The sequence below is a fragment of the Rhincodon typus genome, chromosome 18 (assembly GCF_021869965.1).
Source record: "Rhincodon typus isolate 14 chromosome 18, sRhiTyp1.1, whole genome shotgun sequence".
Classification (NCBI taxonomy): domain Eukaryota; kingdom Metazoa; phylum Chordata; class Chondrichthyes; order Orectolobiformes; family Rhincodontidae; genus Rhincodon; species Rhincodon typus.
The window spans coordinates 25836555-25854037 of NC_063349.1; the positions used below are offsets into that span (position 1 = coordinate 25836555).

Sequence of the window (17483 nt, forward strand, 5' to 3'; positions counted from 1 at the left end):
CTCAAGCATTCTTCAATCCAGTGTTGAGGAAACACTCAATCTTTCCAGTCATATTTAGATCATTCGTTAAAGTTGTTCTTGTACAAGATGGTTGCAAGGAAGAACTAAATTTGCAAAACTCAGCAAATGTGGTTTAAAGACCTTCCCTGAAATCTTATAGTTAAGTGCACTAGTGTTGAATGTAGATTTTCTCTTTTTTTTGTACAAAACAGGTAATGAACTGTGATGGCACTGGTAGGCGGGTCCTTGTTGAGGATAAATTACCACACATCTTTGGTTTTACTCTGTTGGGCAATTATGTTTACTGGACAGACTGGCAGCGCCGTAGCATTGAACGTGTTGACAAAAGATCTGCTGAGAGAGAGATAATCATTGACCAGCTGCCTGATTTGATGGGTTTAAAGGCCACAAATGTTCATCAGATCTTGGGTAAGTAAAAATGTTAGTAGCCAATCCTATCTTTTTTTTTGAAAACAGGATTCTGTCAATTTTTGGTGTTTCTGAGCTGGAAATGGGGAATTAAATAAAGTTCCTGTTGCTATCAAGAAGCATAACTTATCAGTGAAAACTTCTGTTAACAGGCCAATCTTAACTGTGTGCTGTTGGGAAATGAGTGGTGACTTGAGAGAGGTGTTGAAAAGTAAGAACTGTTTGTTCTCACCTTGAGTGTTGATCCAAGGTGCAATTTTCAAGAAAGGTTCCATTTTAATCCAAAAAATGGCTTGAAAAACAAATACATTAGTTATTGTGGATTTTCTATGAAAACTGTTTCCACAAGTTGCATTTTGTAGGATAAGACTTAGATAGTTGTGAAAAATACAGTCATAAATGTATTAATTTTTTTATTCAGGAAAACTACAGTTATTTATTTCAGTAAATAGTAACTATACCAATTTGAAATTTGTTTTTCTCAATATTTATTCAAAGTTACTCCTTTTTATTGTAATTGAATCATCATCATTTTTGCAGGTAAAGTAGGTTGTTTTAATATTTTTCAGGTACCAACCCGTGTGCAGAAGATAATGGTGGGTGCAGTCACCTGTGCTTGTACAGACCTCAGGGTGTGCGTTGTGCCTGTCCAATAGGTTTGGAGCTTATTAGGGATATGAAAACCTGCATAGTACCTGAAGCTTTCCTCCTCTTCTCTCGGAGAGCAGACATCAGAAGGATTTCACTCGAAACAAACAATAACAATGTGGCTATTCCACTGACTGGGGTAAAGGAAGCCTCTGCTCTGGATTTCGATGTGACTGACAACCGGATTTACTGGACGGATATTAGCCTGAAGGTATATAAAGCCTTGCTGCTGCTGCTGCTGTTTCTCTGGTATCTGTGTGTCTCCGAGCTGCCAGGGCTAATAGGCTCCCGCAGGATTCTGCTAGAATAGTAATTGCAGTCTCAGTATAAAAATAACCTGTACTTCTATCATGTAGAGAAAGAAAAGCATGATTCTGGAAAATATACTTGAATGTTTGTGTATTTTTTTTTTAAAAACATAGTTATTACTTAAGCCTAGAGGGGGGAAGGAAAACTACCTTTATTAAATGTTCAATTTATTTACAATATAATGCAACAATTTTTCATCCAGAAATGCTAACATTAAAGACTGTGGACCCAGCAATTTATTGGTATAGTTTGAAATATTTCTTAAGTGTATTTTTCTAATTTAATTTTACAAGTTAGCAGATTGTGAAACTTGCTATAATGTGAACACAGATTATTTAAACATATCCTCAACCTTTGCTGGCTAACTGATTCAGACTGAAAATAAATTATCCTGAAGATAGGAAAAGTGGAGGCTGATACCATTCACTTGTTATATTTCCTATTTTCTTTAATCCACATAAGTAGATGTTTTTAAAAGTCAGTATTTGTTTTTGGATCAAAGTAGTTTTCCAAGTAATTTTTGGAATGACTGTCATTACCACACTATAACTATTAAGACACACATAACAAAGATAAACAACCTCATCATTTTTTCAAATCCTGACTATGGTTAAGCTAACATATAGTACTCCGCTATTTTACTTTACAGACCATTAGCAGGGCTTTCATGAATGGCAGTTCTCTGGAACATGTTGTAGAGTTTGGGCTTGATTACCCAGAAGGAATGGCAGTAGATTGGCTGGGGAAAAACTTGTACTGGGCTGATACTGGAACCAATCGAATCGAAGTCGCAAGGCTGGATGGACAGCACAGACAAGTACTGGTGTGGAAAGATCTGGACAGCCCCAGAGCTTTGGCACTGGATCCTGCTGAAGGGTGAGTTACTTAAAAGCAGGCTGGCATATTTCTGGTTTTTGTTTAAAGTTGTGTTTGGCAAAAATGTCAAATTCTTCTCCCAAAAATTGTTGATCAGTTAATCCAACATTTCCCAAAGTGTTTTTATATGGAGCAACAATTTTGGCATCAGTTTATTATTTGGAAATGAAACATCGACTATTTCAGATGAAAAAATGAACTTTAAAAAGCCAAAATTATAGTTGATTGCTTTAGTAACACACACTGGTAAATACAGCAAGTTTCCACATTGCTGGTGTGAGATCAGTTTATGTACTTAGTTACCATATAATGCAGTGATTCCAGAGTTTTTCTGGTTCAAGGTAGCCTTCCCAAATTAGTTAGTAATCAAGGAGCCCATATCTGTATTTTACTACTTTTAATGGAAAAGTTCTCCACGTAAAGGATATTTTTAGGAAAATGGATACCTATTCAATTAAGAATATTACTTTACTCCAAGGTCTTTAACCAAAAAGCTTTAGGTCTACAGCAGTATCAGGTGGCCCTGCATTGTTATGTCATGGCAAGATATGTTCCAAGCCCTGATGTCCGTGCCCTGGGTTGTCACCTGCCTGTAAGGCCAGCCTTGCTCAGGATCCACCTTCCCGTTATCTCATGTTGTCCGAGAAGTCTCCTCAAATTCACAAGAATTCATAGATGTAAGGGATAGCAAGTAACAGGAAGTTCTGAATATTCTTTAGGTTAATTTTCCCATATCTTTCCAGATCATACTGGTGACTTGCTCCCATAACATTACCTGGCTCATAGTATGAGTACAAAAGTGGGCAAGGGTGACTCAATTGCCATTACTTAGTTTTCTAAATAATTTTCCTGCTTTTCTTGGCAGGAGAAGAAAGCTGAGTTTTCTTCCAATAATGTAACGACGGATAGGATCACCACTGAGCCACAGTAGCATCATTTTGTATTGTAAAACAAATCTTTTCTATTGTCCTAAATTATTGCAAAATGTCTTTCTCATTTATTGAAGTAAATGTTTGGCTGAATGTGCTTATAAATGCACCATTAACTTGTATGTATTTTCTTAGGTTCATGTACTGGACTGAATGGGGTGGCAAGCCAAAGATAGATAGGGCTGCCATGGATGGAACGGGGCGTATCACTTTGGTGCCAAATGTTGGACGAGCAAATGGACTAACTATTGACTATGCAGAGCGAAGGCTTTATTGGACAGATTTAGATACAAGTCTAATTGAATCTTCCAATATGTTGGGTAGGTTTGTAATTGTACTTAAATTTGGAGGCATGAGCTGATTTTCTTTGGTTTAATATTGATTTTATTCTGTATCTTTCATGGTGATATTGGAGAGGGTTTCGAGGAAAATGTCTTTAAATTTTGGGCAGCGCACAGCTGCTATCGGTGTACCTGTGGTTTGGTTTAATTGATAACATTTTGAAAATGAGCAATTATGCTTCAAAATGTTTGATCTGAGAAACGACTTTCCTACTGCAGTATTAACTGGTTGTTTTGTAGGTCTGGACCGTGAAGTTATTGCAGACGATTTGCCTCATCCATTTGGTTTAACGCAGTATCAAGACTATATTTACTGGACAGATTGGAGCCGCCGCAGTATTGAACGAGCCAACAAAACAAGTGGCCAGAATCGCACCATTATTCAAGGCCACTTAGATTATGTTATGGACATACTGGTATTTCATTCTTCAAGGCAAGGCGGTTGGAATGAGTGTGCTTCAAGCAATGGACATTGTTCTCATTTGTGTTTGGCTATGCCAACCGTTGGCTATGTTTGTGGATGCCCTGCTCACTACTACTTGAATATGGACAACAAAACTTGTAGCCGTAAGGAATATCACAGTACCTTATTTTGCAGTTTATTTATAAAGCGTGTGTTTTTAGATGTTGGTAACATGGCATTCTGTAGTGAAATACTGAAGCAGTGAGGGAGAGGGAGGCAATAACACTGAATTTCTTGTCTTAGCATACTGCTGACTCACAGTAACACTGGCAACGCATGGTCCTGTAGAATGATAAGTAAGAAAAGATAGAAACCTGAGTTTAAAAATGACATCGGGCTTTTGCCATCTGTTGAAGTGATTGCATTTTTAAATGTTTTTATTTTGCATATGGTTAAAATATTTCACACAATGTTATAAATTGCATTATTTATACATAGTGAACAAAGCAGTGATTGTTAAAGGACTTTTCTTATGTCTAGGTGCATTACTAAATTACATGTTGCCTTTTGGAAATAATCTGATTTTAGAACTAAACCTGTTTTTTAAAAAAAAAAAAAAAAAATTTGCTCCACGCATAAGGAGAACACTTTTCATATATTTGAATTCCATATTTTGTTCAAGTGTTTGACTTTTCTCAGCCAGTTCAGATTGACAAGGCAATATCATCATTTTGCAGCTCCAACTTCGTTTCTGCTCTTCAGTCAAAAGAATGCAATTAATCGGATGGTTATTGATGAACAACAGAGCCCAGACATCATTCTTCCCATTCACAGTCTGAGAAACGTCAGGGCCATTGATTATGATCCCGTCGATAAACATCTGTACTGGATTGATTCTCGTCAAAATGTAATTAGGCGAGCACAGGAGGATGGGACCCAGGTTGGTATTCACATGGGTGTTTGAGACAAAAATACTTGTGCCTTGAACCCCACACAACATGTGGTATTCGCATTTTCTTCCCCTTTCAAACAATTCTCTAATTTCCTATCAGGATTTATTCTGAGTTGTATCTTAAGAATGCGTAATAGTTATTTCTCTCTATTTAACGATTCTCTCAAGAGCATGCTCATATATGTTTTGTAAATGCATTGTAGATGCTGAGAGCACTGGTGAAAAGAATGCATTAAATCATGCTGATTACTTTTGCATAAAATGAGCAACATTTATTGCAAAAATTTGAACTCGCATCAAGTTAACCTAGCTATGTTAGGAATGTAGAGACAGGAGTTTACCATTCAATTTGTCCTGTCATTCAATATGACCATGGATAATCAACACTTCACTGCCTCCTACCCATCCCATCCCATCTCCATAATTCAGTACACCATTGGAAATCAGAAATATATCAACTCCCTACCTTAGCCATATTCCGAGATGGAGCTGCTACAGCTGTCTGGTAGAGAATTCCAACGGTTCATAACTGAGTAAAAGCAAGTCCGAAATGAGGAAAATTTAGGTGGCCTCACCTTGTTTTTAAAGTTGTTCTCACTGGTTATAAGCTCCTTGACCAGCGAAACATCTTCCCTGCATCAACCCAGTCTGTCCTTTTTCAATATTTTGTAAATTTCAATGAGATCACGTCTCATTCTTCAAAACTCTAGAGAATACAGGCCCAGTTTCTCCAGGCTCTCTTCATAGGACAGTCCCACTATCCCGGGAACAAATCTGGTCACCTTCATTAAACTACCTCTACGGCAATAATATCTTTCTTGAGATGAGATCAAAACTGCACACTGTCTCCCAGGTGCATTCTAACCAAGCTCCTACACAACTAAAGCAAACTATCACTACTTCTGGACTCTCATCCACTTGTAATAAAGGTTAACAATCCATTAACGTTCCCAATAGCTTGCAGTACCTGCATGTTGGCTTTCAAAGACTTGACAACAGAGAAACCTACATCTACACTTTCCAGCCTCTTGGCATTTAAAAAAATACTCTGCACGTCTGTTTCTTCTACCGACGTTAATAATCTGTCAAAATAAAAACCAAAAGAACTGTGGATGCTGTAAATCAGGAACAAAAACAGAATTTTCTGGAAAAGCTCAGCAGGTCTGGCAGCATCTGTGAAGAAAAAGTCAGAGTTAATGTTTTGGGTCCGATTCTGAGGAAGGGTCACTGGACCTGAAACGTTAACTGATTTTTTTCTTCACAAATGCTGCCAGATCTGCTGAGCTTTTCCAGCAAATTCTGTTTTTGTTATTGTTGTTGTTAATAATAACCTTACATTTTTCCACATTATGTTCCGTTTGCCCATTCACTAAGCCTGTCCAAATTTTCCTGAAGCTACTTTGTCTTCCTGATAGTGCACATTCCTACTTGGCTTTGTATCATCTGAAAATTTGGAAATTATGCTGTTTGGTCCTCACCTCCAAATTGTTGATATATATCATGAACAGTTAGGGACCCAAGTACTGATCTTTGTGGTACTCCCCCAGTCTCGGCTTTTTATTCACTTGTGGGACTCCGGTGTCACTGGCTGGGCAGCATTTATTGCCTATTCCTAGTTGCCCTTGAGAAGATGATGGTGAACTGCCGCCTTGTACCGCTGCAATCTACCAACTGAAGAATGACTCACTTACTCCAACTCTGTTTTTTGTCTGTTATCTAGTCAATAGTCCTTGCCAGTACATCGCACCCTATCCCATATACTTCGGTTTTTCACCAGCTTCCTGTGGGGATTTTGGTCAAAAGCCTTTTGTTACTAATATCTTCAAAACAACTCCCAAGTTCATCTAACACAGTTTCCCATTCACAAATCCACGCTGACTATGCTCAATCAGATCATTGTTATTCAAGTATCTGTTCTATGATCTTTATCATATCTGTTATTATAGATTCTAACTTTTCCCTACTACTGACGTACGGCTAACCAATCTGTAGTTCCGTTTTCTCTCTTGCTCCCTTAAATCGTGGGGTGACATTATCTTCCAATCCACAGGAATCATTCTAGAATGCATAGAATTTTGGAAGCTAATCACCAATGCATTGACTATCTCTACAGCCACATGCTTCAATACTCTAGGATGAAGAACATTAAGTCCTGGGGTTTATTAACTTCCAGCTCTCTCAATTTCTCCAATACAATTTTCTTACACTTAGTAATTTCCTTTTAATTTATCATTCTCCCTAGCCACTTGGATCTCTAGTTCTGGGTGATTTCTTGTATATTTCTCTATGAGAACCGATACAAAGTAATTATTTAGAATTTAGCTCCTCTACCACCTCTCATAGAGTCATACAGTACGGAAACAGACCATTCGGCCCAACCAGTCCATGCCAACCGTAATCCCAAACTAAACTAGTCCCCCTTGTCTGCACTTGGCCCATATCACTCCAAACATTTCCTATTCATGTACTTAACTACTGTCCACATCCACCACTTGCTCTGAAGTTCATTCCGCACATGAGCCACTCAGATCTCATCGGTCAGTCTGCTTGTAATGGGCCCAAATTGGTTTAGTTTTACCCCCTCTCTGATTTTGAGAGGAGAACAAGATAGGCCAAGGGCAATAATCTTAGACCCAGAGAGGGGGTAAAACTAAAATTTGACACTTGACCTACAGCCATTGTTATTATTAAGGCTTTTGCCAGGGGCAACTTTGAGAAGTATGTTAAATAATTGCTTTCCCTTTATTTTACCCCTCCCTCAAACTGAAGTATATGTATTTCACTAACCTTCAAGACCGATCACCAAGAAATCAAATTGTTCTGTTCATTTCAGAAATAAAAAGACTTCATTTTAGCTAAATGTTTCCTTTTCACATACCTGTCAAAACTGTTCAGTGCATTTTTGTTTCTCGGTAGTCAGACTCGTGTTCTGTTTTCTCTTATCATTTTCCTGGTTTTCCTTTACTGTATTCGAAAAGCCCTCCAATTCTCAGTTTTACTGTTATTTCTGGCAATGTTACAGGCATTTTCTCCTACTCTTGTACAACCCTGAACTTCCTTTCTTAGCCACAGTGAGTGACTGTTTTGAGTTTTTGCACTTTGAAAGTATCGTTGCTCTAAGTCATGATAGTTCTTTAAAAATGGATGACCATACAGAGTCAGTGGACAGTGTTTAATGTATTTTCTCAATCCACTTCAGCCATTTTGTGCTTTATGCCTTTGTAATTCACCTTATTCAAATTTAACACTCTCGCTTCAGATTCAGTTATTCTCACTTCCAAACATATGTAAAATTCGATCATGTTTTGGTCACTCATCCCTAAAGTTTCATTTGCAACAAAGTTGTTAATCGCCCCTTTTTCAGTATGTAATACTAGATCTAAAATAGCATGTCCTCTAATTGGTTCCTTAATGTGCTAGTCTAGGCAACTATTCATAATATAATCCAACTCTTCCAAAACGATACTACAGTAATTGTCAGTTATTTTTTAATTCTGCATGTTGTTTCTTTCATTGTTTTAGTTTTCTACTTCTTTTGCAGAGTTTTACTGTTGTAACCAGTGCAATTCCCAACCAAAATTTGGATATGCAGCCTTATGACCTCAGCATTGATATCTACAGTCGTTACATCTTTTGGACTTGCGAGGCGACTAATGTAATAAACGTAACACGGCTGGATGGCAAAGCAATAGGTGTGGTTTTGAGAGGAGAACAAGATAGGCCAAGGGCAATCATCGTAAATCCAGAGAGGGGGTAAAACTAAAATTTGACACTTGACCTACAGCCATTGTTATTATTAAAGCTTTTGCCAGGGGCAACTTTGAGAAGTATGTTAAATAATTGCTTTCCCTTTATTTTTCCCCTCTCTCAAACTGATAGGTATATGTATTTCACTAACCTTCAAGACAGATCACCAAGAATAGAGCGTGCTGCATTGGATGGTACAGAGCGTGAAGTTCTCTTCCTTAGTGGACTAAGTAAACCAGTTGCACTTGCTATCGACAACAAGCTTGGCAAACTGTTCTGGGCTGACTCTGATCTGCGCCGCATAGAGAGCAGTGACTTATCAGGTAAAGAGAGGAAAAGAATTTTTTCAAAGGACTTCTACGAAAGAGAAAGGAGGAGGAAGTGAAGGAAAAAATGCGTTGTTTTAAATATGTATGAGAAGTGCTGTTTTTGTAAGCATTAAGTCTTTTTATTTCTGAATGAACAGAATAATTTGATTTCACAATGAACCATATAATCAGTATTATTATTTGAAATGTTTTACATTTTATTCTTCCCTCCGAATATTTTGCAAGTTACATTTTCCCTAACTGCAGGACTCTCTTCCCAGCCTTCTAGTTGTATTACTCTTCATGCCATGGTTTTTTTTTGTTCTTTCACAGCAAAATACTTCAGCATTTTACCACACAGGATATTGCACCATTTCAAATTTTCATTGATTAGAAGTATTTGGCAATTGGATAGGTAACTTTCATTTTGTTTTGCCATGTAATATTCTTCCCCACCAGTTTAATGATCCTATCTGACACAGGAAAAGGATAGCTGATCTCTGGTCTTTACAAACTGATCAGACTAATGTTGTAAAATTACATGAATATACTAGGTAGGAGAAGATGTGGGCTATTTAGCCACTCCAGAATGCGTCGCCATTCAATAATATCCTAGCTGATCTGATTGTAACCTCAAATTTACATTCCAATCTGCTCTTGATAACCTATCTACCTCTATCATAAAATACTCAAAGCTTCGCTTCCACCACCTCTTTTTTTTTTAAAAGAGAGATCTAAAGATCCTCTAAGAGAAATAATTTCAGCTGTTCTTTGTTTTAAATGGGTGACCCGTTATTCTAGTTTCTGTCCTAAAAAGAAACATCTTATCAACATCTACCCTAGCAGGACAGCTCAGGGTCTCGTTTGTTTCAAACAAGTAGCTTCCTAATCTTCTCCATTCCAAAGATACAAACTTAGTCTGCCCAAGCTTTTATCATAAGACAACTCTCAATATGTGACTAATTCCAGGTATTAGTCTGATGAATCTTCTCTGAAATGTCTTCAACTATTCCTCAAACAATGTGACAAGTACTGCGAACAGCATTTTGGATGCTGTCTCACCATTGTCCTGTATGACTGAAGCATGACCTCCCCACTTTTGTATTCCGTTCCCTTTACAAACAATGACTAGATTCTGTTGGCTTTTCTAATGAATTGTTCTACCTGTATAATAATCTTTTTGCAATTCTTGGTTATCCCGATTCCTCTGCATCATGGAGCTCTGCAATCTTGCACCATTTAGATTTTTTATTCTTTCCGTCAAAATGGACAATTTCACAGCTTCCCACATTGTACTCCATTTACCCACTCACTTAACTATCTGTATATATTCATAGCCTCCACTATCTTCTTCACACCTTACTTTCCTACTTAACCTTGTGTCGTTGACAAATTTGGCAGCCACACCTTCTATCCTTTCACTCAAGGCATTTACATCAATTGTAAACAGTTGAGATCCCAGCACCAACTCGTGTGGCAGACCACTCACTACATTTTACCAAACTAAAAAGGACTTGTGCCTTCTCTCTGCTTCCTGTTAACCAGCCAGTCTTCTGACCATGCCAACATGGCTACTCCAAATCTACATACACTACATTCACTGGTTCCCCTTTACCCACAGCATGTGCTACCCCCTCATAGAGCTCAAACAGGTCAATCAAACATGACTTTCCTTTCACAATACCATGCTAACTCTGTCTGATGACCTTGAAGTTATCTAACTACCCTGTTATAACATATTTTAATACTAATGTCTGATATTTTCCCTTTGATGTTATGATTTTCCTGAGTTCCTCCCTCTGTTCCATTTTTCTGATTTATCGCTACTTCTAGAATGTTTATTGTAGTCACCTGTACTGTAGACTGATGCTTAATATCTGTTCAATTCATCTGCTATTTCTTTGTTCTCTATTATTATTTCCCAGTTACATCTTTTTATTAATTATTTCTATAAACGCTTACTGTCTGTTGTTATATTTTTGGCTATCTTTTTCTCCTATTTTAACTTCAAATCTTTATTAATTTTTGGTCATTCTTTCCTTTTTTCAAACATTCTGTCCAATTTTCTGACTTGTCACCTTGTCACAATTGTATGCTTTTCTTTTAATTTGATACCACATAACTTTTCAAGTTAAAAACAGATGGTGTATCTGTTCGTTGGAATTTTTCTTACTCACTGGAATGTATCTGTTCTGTGTTGTATTCTGAAATATCCCCTTTTAAATGTCTCATTGCTTCCCTATTGATGTATCCTCTTGGCTAATTTGCCAATTCACTTTAACCAGCTCTGCGTTCAAACCCTCAATTTCTCTTTTTTAAATTTTAACAAAAATCTCAAAACTACTGCTCTCTTCCTCAAAATGAATGTAACATTTAATGATGATGTCCCTGCTACATAGGAGCACCTTTACCTTGAGACGATTAGTTAGTCCTGCTTCATTACACAATACCAGATTTAGTATTGACTGTTCTCTGGTCAGCTTCAGAATGTGTTATAAGAAATTACTTTGAAAATATTCTAACTTCTCCAGTCAATATGTAATTAAAATCGCCCATGATTATAATGCCTTTCTGATAAGTTCTCATTATTTCTTCCTTTATGCTCTACTGTGCTATGTTGTTACTGTTAAGGGACCTGTGCACCACCCCACCAAATGGTATCTTGCCTTTTATTTTGTCGGATAGATCTTCAGCCCCTCGTGTCCATCTCAGTCATCAAACATCCATTTATTCTCATCCTATTTTCCACCACTTGGACCATAGCCATTTCAAGTGCTCATCAAGAGAGACAGTGGGAACTGCCGATGCTGGAGAATCTGAGATAACAAGGTGTAGAGCTGGATGAATACAGCAGGCCAGGCCGCATCAGAGGAGCAAGAAAGCTGACATTTCGGGTCCTTTTCTGAAGAAGGGTCTGGACCCAAAACATCAGCTTTCCTGCTCCTCTGCTGCCTGGCTTGCTGTGTTCATCCAGCTCTGCACCTTGTTATCTCAGGTGCTCATCAAAATAGTTTTTAATTGTCTTGAGGGTTCTTGCTTCTAACACCGGTTCAGGCAGTGAGTTCTGAATACCAGAATTCTCAGAAGAGAAAAGAAATTCTCAATCCCCTCTAAATCTCCTGCTCCCTACCTTAAAATTGTGATCCTGCTTATTTACCCATCTACTAAGTGGAGAAGGTTTTCCTTATCTACCCTGTCTGTGCCCCTCAAAACTTTGTACATCTCAATTAGATCCCCTCTTGGCCTACTCTACTCTGAGGAAAACCACTCCAGCCTTTCTGGTTTCTTTTCCTAGCTGAATCACTTGAGCCCAGGCAACATCCTTGTTAATCTCTTTCACAACCCCTAGTGCAATCACATCCTTCTTGAACTGTGGTGACCAGAACTGCGCATACTAAATTTCTCTCACATTTCTTATCTCTATGAAAACTGTTTCCACATTTTGGTCTCCTGAACATAGGTCATTCCTGTCTATTGTGCTAATATCATCATTAACTAATGAGAGCAACCCCTCCGTGCTCTTCCTAATTTCCTGTACTTTTCAAGGTTTAAGTTCAAGTTCCCAATCCATATCATCCTTCAGCCTCAGTAATGGCTACAGATCATTCTTGCCTATTTCTATTGTGCTCTCAGTTCGTCTGTTTCTCTTTGAATGGTATAAGCATTCAGGTACAGAACCTTTAGTCTTAACCTTCTCACTTTTTTCTGGAAACTCTAGTCTTACTTATTGTTCAACTCTTAGATTTGCATTTTATATCCCTTCCTGTCACTGTATGTTTATCATTTCCTGTATTAATACCGCACTCCTTTGGTCTTGAATTAACTCATTAATTTACCATGTCTTCCCAAATTTGATCCCCTGATGCCACCATCTAGTTGAAAATCCTTTCTACTTCTGTGGTTATATGGTTGGCAAGATAATGTTACATAGTTGTGTTTTCAAGATTCCTGCTGTTTGTGAGGAATAAATGAATCAAAACAGAAAAAATATATAAAGAAATTTCTGGAGAAACTCGACAGATCTCACAGCATCTGTGTACAGCGAGAGTGTTAACATTTCAAACTCACTATGACTTACTTGGAATGTTGTTGGAAGCCCTTGTGATTTTGATACATTGGCAACTAGTGGTCCATAGAATTAATTTTGAAATGGACATGAGCAAGATTTTGGGAATGTATAGTATATGGCGGAATTGTTCAGTCGTTACGGTGACCCCATTTTTGCCACATGCAGTAGTTCTAATGGAAAACAACTCTCACAGTATGGGGAAATGTACTTTATGTATACTTAATTAATAAATATCTACCATTGTCAGTAACCAAGGAGGCAGCAACAGCAATCTGTATTTAATTGCACCCTTGGGTCAGTGAAATGTTTCAAGGTGTGTCACAGGAGTATTATTACACAAAATTGGACACCAAGTTGGAATAGATGACCCAGAAACTTAGTCAGCAATCAAAATAAAAAGAAAATCGTACTCTGCTTCTTGTCTCAATATGTTACCAACACATGTATGAAAAAGTAAACATACGTGGAAGTACGTCATGCAATTGAGAGAGAGTCAGACAGCACGGAAACCCATTCGTCAGCCCAACTTGTCCATGCTGACCAGGTTTCCTCAACTGAACTAGTCCCGTTGGCCTGCATTTGGCCCATATGTCTCTAAATCTTTCCTATCCATGTACCTGTCCAAATGTATTTTAAATGTTGTAATTCTACCCACCTCTATCACTTCTCAGGATTTACTAATGCAGTTAGTCAGAATTTAATTTCCCAATTAACCATATGTGGCTAGCAGCTTTTGTTGAACATCACCACAATGTAGAATTGCGTACAGTACAAAAGATTGAATTATATTTATAATATCTTCTAAATTTGCTTTTAGGTGCAAATCGAATTGTTTTGGAAGATGCCAACATACTTCAACCTGTAGGTCTGACTATATTTGGTAACCACTTATACTGGATTGATAGACAACAACAGATGCTTGAGAGAATTGAGAAGACAAATGGTTACGGTCGTACTAAGATTCAAGCTCGTATAGCACAACTGAGTGACATTCATGCTGTGAAAGAACTCGATCTAAAGGAATTTGGTATGTTAGTAATATAGAAACCACATATAGTTAATACGTGATTAAAAAACAAAGTCAAGTCTGAGAAATCTTGAAAGGGAAGAAACTAGAAATAAAAGTACTGACTGTATTTTGCTATGGTTCTGTAAAGTATGGCAGTTTAAAACGAAATATTTTACTTCCTGATACCTGACTAGATAATTACTCCACAGACTTGTAGCAATAATTACTTTGTAGACTTGTACTGTTTAATCTGTCTCTGTGAATATCATTGTGTATCCACTTTGCTGAGATAAGTGAAAGCCATGGGTATTGGACAACTTCCTTACATAACAAAATAAGGCCAAAGCAGAGTGAAACTTGCCTGTCAGCACCAGGTCAGATTATTAAATAAAGTAATAGGTGCAGTAAGTTTAAAGATAAAATCACCTCTATCAAACCAGTTCCTTTCTGCATCCACTTGAAAACACAGGATTTTTTAAAAAGGAAACACCAGTTTTCTTGTGTCATTGTCATGCAGACGCTTTCAGGGTGTTTTGTATGCCATTCCCTTACTTTGTACCTTTTGTGTCTGTACAATGCCCATACATGTACTGATTGATAACAGCTCTGATTATAAAAACATAAGCATGCGCATGTAAATAGTGATTAGATTTTACAGCAGTTTAAAAAAAAATCATTTGTTCATGACAAACGTGGATGATGCAGGAAAGATTCTTGCTAACTGTGTAAATTTATGATCACATCTGGAGCCTTGTTCAGTCACACAAAACATCTTATCAAAGTTGGGAAGGAGGTCCTTTAAAGACTATAAATGCATTCTGTTTCTAAAATAATAGTTGAGATTGTCAGCACTTTCTTTGCTAAATTTGTGACTGGCATATTCAGTTTTTGCAGCATTGAAATAACTGTTCCTGTGATTTTACAGCTGAACATCCTTGTGCCCAAGATAATGGTGGCTGTTCCCATATATGTATTGTAAAGGGAGATGGTACTACACGTTGCTCCTGTCCTGTTCACCTTGTACTGCTGCAAGATGAACTGTCATGCGGAGGTAAGAGCAAAACTGTTCATTCTCAATCCTGATGTCATCATTTTATGCAATGTGTGCTCCCCTAGTGACTAAGCTTAAAGTCAAACTACAAAATATTTGAGAACCAAGAGATAAGACATTTTGTTTTAGATTTCTATCAATCAGGTCGATATACATTTCTTTGAAAATGCCAGACCAGTTATCATTGAGGATATTGATAACTGTGCAATTGTGCACTGACAGTTTGTCCTCAGTTTAGTTAACAATTGAAATAGAAAAGCTGAATTTTGCTCAATTTGCTTTTTTTTGCCACTCAAACCTGTAAACTTGCCATCAATTTTGTCTGTTTTCAGAGCCACCAACTTGCGCACCAGATCACTTCACTTGTGCTACTGGTGAGATTGATTGCATTCCTTTGGCTTGGCGATGTGATGGGTATCCTGAATGTGATGATCAGAGCGATGAGCAAAACTGTCCAGTATGTTCAGACAGTCAGTTCCAGTGTGCCAGTGGGCAGTGTATTGATGCTGTCTTCAGATGTAATGGAGAGACTAATTGCCAAGACCAATCTGATGAACAGAAATGTGAAGGTATTTGATCATTTTTATTCATAGAATAAAACTTCTTCTTTGTTTACTTGCTGCAGTATCACCACTGTATAGCTGTGCCACCAATGTAAAGCTGAATTGAGAGTAGAGTCCTGATGGTCCATGGGCTGTTATACCTTGAAGAGGTTTACAGCCGAGCTGGTCCTCCTCACTGGGGAGGGGGGAGAACGACAAAATATGGTTTCAAGCAGGGGTCACGGATTAACGATTTGTAAAAGGAAACCCTGGCAGATTTTCTTCCCTTCCTTACCCAAGAATGCCAGTGAAATTAGTGGTATTTGTGTTTAGTCAACTCGATATGCTATAATGATTTCTGGAACAGATGAGACTTGATAAAAGAGATTAGTACAATAGAGGTTAAATAATTAATTGCCATTGCAATAACCACTAAATTGACTTTTTTCTATTAAATTCAGATTTCACCATTTGTCATGGTGGGATTCAGACTCTCATCCCCAGAGCATTAGCTTGTGGTTCAGGTTTACTTGTCCAGTTACATTAGGAATATACCATTATCTCCCTGAATCAGTCAGTTCAGGTGTGTAATGACACATCCTGGGACTTTAACCTTCTGGCCCAGAGATATTGACATTACCACTGCATCACAAGATCTCTAAAGCCTACTGCACCTGGTATTCCCCATTATCTCCGATCCAAGTACTAACCAAGCCTAGCCCTGCCTTGCTCCCAAGACTAGATGGTTTCAGCCACAAAAAACAGAAAGAACTACAAATGCCAGAAATCAGAAACATAAACTGAAATTGCTGGAAAAGCTCAGCCGGTCTGGCAATTTTAGTTTTGGAGAGAAATCAGTTTTAATGTTTCGAGTCCAGTGACCCTTCTTCAGGTTTCAGACCACTGTAGCCTTGGGGAAATCAAACCTGGCACAACCACTGGAAAGTAATTATGCTCACCAATGGATGACCATCACTCTCACCCAAAGTGTTGATAATGTTTCTGTCTGTTTTGAACTGAGGATCTATTAGATATGAGGGAAACCACTACATTATAAAACCATAGTTTCGCATAACACAACAGCCTCCGAATTTCTCAAATACTAAATCATTTTGGATGTTTTTAAATTAGCCTGTTAGACTTGCTATGCCACATCTCTGGTGCAGATAGACCTAAGCCCAGGCCTCCTGACCTAGGAGGTAGGGACATTACAACTGTGCCACAAGTGCCCTCTTCAAGGCTGTTATCCTGTCTAGAATCAGAGACTGACTGACTGTTAATATACTGAATCTGTGCTCATTGTGGTTAATGGTGTCTGTGTGGTAGGGATAAACTGGGACATTCATTTGAACCCCCCCCCAATAAATAGATACAGGCTTAAAACAGTTGTCACTGGTTAGGAGATGCATGCTTATAAATATGTAACTCTAAGCATAGAACATATAAAAATTGATTCCAGTTCTATTCTTTTCTAAATGGCTTTTCAGAGTAAAACATCACCTTGGAATCTTTGATATTTAGGGATCAGCTACTCATTTTCATAACCAGCTAAGTCCTATGACTCTGTGATCTGGAAGTTTAGGTCTTTAACTTAAAGAAACTTGAAGACAGAATGGGTATTATTGCTGCAGAGGGATGAATTATAAGTATATGCTTTTAATTACCATGTAGAGTGATAGCGAATAAAAAGAAGTGCAGAGTGAAAGAAAATCAGTGAGCAAATTATCAAGGCTGCAGTTTTGTTTTGAGGATGCAAAATGTACATCTCCTTTCTTTGTTTGAAAATTGTTTTGTTGGGGTTGTTGGCATAGCTCCCTTGAGGGAGGCATATTGATTTACTGGCAACTTGCGCCACCATGTGGCAAGATGC

At 37.9% G+C, this 17483-nt stretch overlaps 1 protein-coding gene across 1 annotated transcript in view; it reads left to right on the forward strand.

Moving 5' to 3' along the window:
• The first annotated feature begins 215 nt into the window (after window positions 1-215).
• Window positions 216-17483, forward strand: part of LOC109923072 (low-density lipoprotein receptor-related protein 6) — a 32142-nt gene continuing 14874 nt past the window's right edge. The window contains exons 1-11 of the mRNA XM_048607519.1: window positions 216-429; window positions 999-1288; window positions 2036-2262; window positions 3327-3511; window positions 3773-4099; window positions 4673-4875; window positions 8429-8640; window positions 8767-8957; window positions 13829-14038; window positions 14946-15071; window positions 15404-15640. Coding sequence (XP_048463476.1) covers window positions 216-429; window positions 999-1288; window positions 2036-2262; window positions 3327-3511; window positions 3773-4099; window positions 4673-4875; window positions 8429-8640; window positions 8767-8957; window positions 13829-14038; window positions 14946-15071; window positions 15404-15640 — 2422 coding nt within the window. The remainder of the gene's footprint in view (window positions 430-998; window positions 1289-2035; window positions 2263-3326; window positions 3512-3772; window positions 4100-4672; window positions 4876-8428; window positions 8641-8766; window positions 8958-13828; window positions 14039-14945; window positions 15072-15403; window positions 15641-17483) is intronic.